This window comes from Carassius auratus, chromosome 1 (assembly GCF_003368295.1).
Source record: "Carassius auratus strain Wakin chromosome 1, ASM336829v1, whole genome shotgun sequence".
NCBI lineage: Eukaryota > Metazoa > Chordata > Actinopteri > Cypriniformes > Cyprinidae > Carassius > Carassius auratus.
In genome coordinates, this window is record NC_039243.1 from 21,879,260 (window position 1) to 21,883,929 (window position 4,670).

The window sequence follows — 4,670 nt, forward strand, 5'->3', positions numbered from 1 at the left end:
ATACCAGTACCATCTGGCTGATATTAAATTCTAAAAAAATAGTTTCATTTAATTATCAGTAGTGCTTTCATTCATCATCAAAGCCAACGCTTTACTTGCATTATCTATCACATTTAAATGCAGAAAAGTGATTTATTTCTGATTTATTTCTTTTATTTATAAAAAAGATTTATTGCGTTGGAGGCAAGCACACCTCAGATATGAAAGAGTTTTCATACAGTACAGTTGAAGATACCAGAGACGGAGTCGTGATGGCAAGAGAGTCAGTTAAGACTTGTGCTTTTATGTATCTGCCAGCGCAGTGTTGCAAGTGATTATAAAAACCCCCATCAATCACATACTCGCGGGTAGACACACAAAAGCCCGTTATCTGCATGTTTCACGCACCGAATATGAAGAAAAGCTTTGTGCGTGTGATGTTAGATATGTTTTGGTCATATATATATATATATATATATATATTCTGTGTGTGTGGTATGTACATGCACGCATTCAGTTTCAATCAGTTCACACATGTTTTAATAGAGATTTGATGTGTTGATGTGTCTGACTGCATTAAAAAATAAATAAATAAATACATAAAATAAAATCAAGCAATGTAGGGTGATATAAAAGGGAATGCCCTGCGTTCCTGTTGAAACGCACATATATTTTACAAATCGCATGTCTTGAGTGCTGTGACGTAGCGTATGTGCGCATTAGTTCCTATAGTCTTGACGCAGTGTTTGTTGTGACAGCAATAGAAGAAGCTCAGCACACCGGCTGCACTGTTGCATGCACGTCGAGTAGTTAATTATTTTACCGCATTCAACTGCAGTTCCCCCTCCACACACACTCACACATATTCACAGCTGAAAAAAAGAAACCTTCTTTCGAACAACACCTGTGCTTTGTGGAATACTTCATCTTTTCTTTTTTTCCCCCCATCTGAAACAGGAATATCGTCTGTGAGGTCTCAGGAAATGCCGTGGGCTTTAAAGACATTTGAATGGAGAAAACGGAGTGTCTCTACGAAAGCTTCCGACGTGGACAGATAGGAGAAAACCATCCCGGAATGAAACCAATCTAAACCTTTCGAAGGCGATTTATTTGGACATTTCCAACACTTGCCCTGTATGTGTGGACTGTTTTTTCAACCGTGCGTGAGAGCGAGCAAGCAAGCATTCCCTCATCCGATGGATTTTTGCCTTTGCAGCTCAGCAGAGGGTGTTAGATCTGCCAGTGAACACCGGGCTGAAAAGTCCTGAATCTCACAGAATTTGTCTTTGTGATACAAATGCGTTGAACGAAACCGCCGAGGTCCGAGGACGGATGCTAAAGATGTAAAAATTTCGGATTAATCTTACTGCGATGCATAGAGATGTACGCGGTGTGATTTCAGCACCACGGGAGAAAGAACAGCTCCCGCGCCGTGGATATGTGAGAAATGCACAAGGTCAGTGATTTGCGAGTCTGGAAAGCCAAATAATTGAGTTGAAGATGTCATTTTGTAATCTTTAAGATTGTTTTGAAAGCATGCGATGGGGAGGTGATGAAAAAAAAGGCTTCATGCTATCGATTTTTTTCTCAATCTGGACATAGCGAGCTGAGCATGGATATAATCACAGAGTGTACTCTGCTTTTTTAGACTGGATATACATCTTATTTTTCGCCCTCTTGCTGATTGTATTCATGTCTTGATGTCGGGGATGATTGTGTTGTATTAAAAATGCTGCTTTGGATTGTGTTGCTGAAGGCGGCTCTTTGTGTAGCTATCGGGAATGTTACAAGGGACGTCTGTAAGGAGCAAATCTGTTCCTGCAATGCAATAGAAGGCGATTTGCACATTGACTGTGAGAAAAGGAGCCTCACGAACCTGCACCATTTGACAGGTCCGAGCTCCCAGTTTTACCATCTCCTGCTTCACGGGAATTCTTTATCCAGACTTTTCCCCAACGAGTTTGCTAACTTTTACAATGCTGTGAGCTTGCATTTGGAGAACAATGGCTTGCATGACATTGTGCCCGGTGCGTTCTTGGGACTGCAGCTTGTGAAACGGCTGCACATCAACAACAACAAGATTAGGTCTTTCAAAAAGAATACATTTCTTGGTTTAGATGACCTGGAGTACCTTCAAGCTGACTTCAACCTTCTGAGGGACATTGACCCGTCCGTGTTCAGGGACTTAAGTAAGCTTGAAGTTTTAATCTTAAATGACAACCTTATTAGCGCTCTTCCCATAAATGTGTTTCAGAATGTGCCCATCACGCACCTCGATCTGAGAGGGAACCGAATAAAAACGTTGCCTTATGAAGGGATTCTAGAGCAGATACCTGGCATCGTGGAGGTTTTATTGGAGGACAACCCATGGGATTGCAACTGCGACCTGGTTTCCCTAAAGGAATGGCTAGAGAACATCCCGCAGAATGTGCTCATTGGAAGAGTCATTTGCGAGGCACCCACTCGGCTGCAAGGGAACGATCTGAACGAAACGGCTGAGATGGAGTTGTGCCCTTCAAAGAGCGGCATGGATTCCAGCCTTGTTGCACCTCCCACCCAAGATGAGACTCCCAATCGCGGCCCCCGTCCAACGCCATATAAAGCGAGTGGGGTGACGGAGTCCCATAATGCTGGGGGAGGGCGTAACAGGGGACGTCCGGGAAAAGCCAGGGAAAATTGGCAGCTGAAAACGAAGCCCACAGCCATGGCGACTGGCACCAATGAAAGGGAGCCACCTGCTAATTCGACCTGCCCTCAGTCCTGTAGTTGTAAGTTGATAGGAACTAGACAAGGGCTTGGGGTTAACTGCGAGGGCAGGAAAATAGAAAGCGTGGCTAATCTCAAACCAAGACCCCTGAGTGCGCATGAGTTAAATCTGCGCGACAACAACATTCATACCATCAAAAGGAACCAGCTCAGAGGATACCATAGCTTGAATTTGCTTGATTTGGGGGGGAATAACATTAAAATGATTGAAAATGGCACTTTTCACAATCTGACGGAGTTGAGGTGGCTCTACATGGACAAGAATTACTTGGATACATTAATGGCGGAGATGTTCATCGGACTTCAGAACCTGGAGTATCTCAGTTTGGAATATAATGACATCCAGCTCATAATGCCAGGCACCTTCAGCCCAATGCCCAACTTGAGGGTGCTCTTTCTCAACAACAACCTGCTCAAAGCTCTACCCGTGGATTCATTTTTGGGGGTGTCTTTGTCTAAAATAAGCTTGCATAACAATTATTTTACATATCTCCCTGTAATAGGTGTCTTAGAGCAGCTCAACTCCATTATCCAGATTGATTTGCATGGGAATCCCTGGGATTGCTCATGCAACATTGTTCCCTTCAAAAAGTGGACAGACAAGCTTGGGGCAGACGTTATTGTGAGCGATCTCAAATGTGAATCTCCCGAGGAGTTCTGGAAGAGGGATTTCCGGCGAATCAGGAACGATCTAATGTGCCCTCAATTCTATGAGAAGATCTCCCCCACCTCCCTGTCCAAAAACAGCACTTTCCCGGCAGATACAGGGACACGGCCAAACTCCTACCTGGAGCCTAGCAGAGTGTCCATTTCGGTGCTCGTGCCCGGTCTGCTCTTGGTTTTCGTGACGTCTGCCTTCACCGTGGTGGGAATGCTGGTCTTTATCCTGCGAAATCGAAAGAGATCGAAGCGGAGAGACGGCAACTCTTCTGCGTCAGAAATCAATTCTTTACAGACAGTATGCGACTCATCCTACTGGCACAGCGGAGCTTATCATGCAGACGGGCCAAACAGAGGTTACGAATGTGGTGCCCACTCTCTCACTGACAAATGATGCTCATGGAGACATGAACAAGCAAATGGATGTACTGTGTTTTGTATGTTGCAGTGACAATGGAGGGCGACACACAAACATTAGACCTCAGACTCGCCTCTGTGGGGAAAAAAAATAGCCTATTTTTGTTGCTTCAGTTGAGTATTGCATCCATGAAACACTGCGATGGGGCCCCCACTGTAATATATGTATAGAACCTCTCTCTCTTTCTTTCTCCTCCCAGTTCAGACTGCAAAACACGCTCAAAAGAGGACGTGGGAACAGTGCACGAACGCATGAATGTAATGTAAATAATGGACTGTAACATATCTGCATGATTCGCATGGTCTCAACACACACTGAGAACCATTAACATAGTATCAAGGAAGCCAACGCGACCCTTCTTTCGTGTTATCAGTATATATATAAATATATAAATATATAAATATAAAACTATATATGACTATATTAAAAGTGCATTTTTTTTTTTTTTTTTTTTTTTTTTTTTTGTCAGTTAGAATTTGTATTTGCTGTTGGATTTCTCTTTCTCAAAGGTGGATGGGCAAAAAGGTGGAGATAATGAGTTGTAAATGCATGTACTTTCTGTTTTTATCACTTGATTGTTTATTGGTTGATATGGGGATAATTTAAACATTTTCTTTTCCTTTTTTTCCTTTTTCTTTGTGCAGATTTCTCATGTATCTGCCTAGTCATCTCTTTTATGAATGTAAAATGTGTTTATCTTATAGTGTGCCAACTGTTGACATGTTTGGGATGCAGGTAAGCATGCCCATGCTTATACTGCAAAAATTCAATGTAGCTCCAGTGGTTCATGATCTTGTGTGTCGATGGATACAGCATGTGGATACAAGGACAACACAATGGGAGGATT

The 4,670-nt window shown here is 42.9% G+C and overlaps 1 protein-coding gene across 1 annotated transcript; it reads left to right on the forward strand.

Annotated features, from left to right (window-relative positions):
• The first annotated feature begins 610 nt into the window (after window positions 1-610).
• LOC113101616 (SLIT and NTRK-like protein 1) lies at window positions 611-4,247 on the forward strand. The gene has a single exon (XM_026265668.1). It carries the CDS (start codon window positions 1,709-1,711, stop codon window positions 3,797-3,799), a length of 2,091 nt encoding a protein of 696 aa, XP_026121453.1. The 5' UTR covers window positions 611-1,708; the 3' UTR covers window positions 3,800-4,247.
• Window positions 4,248-4,670: the final 423 nt, after the last annotated feature.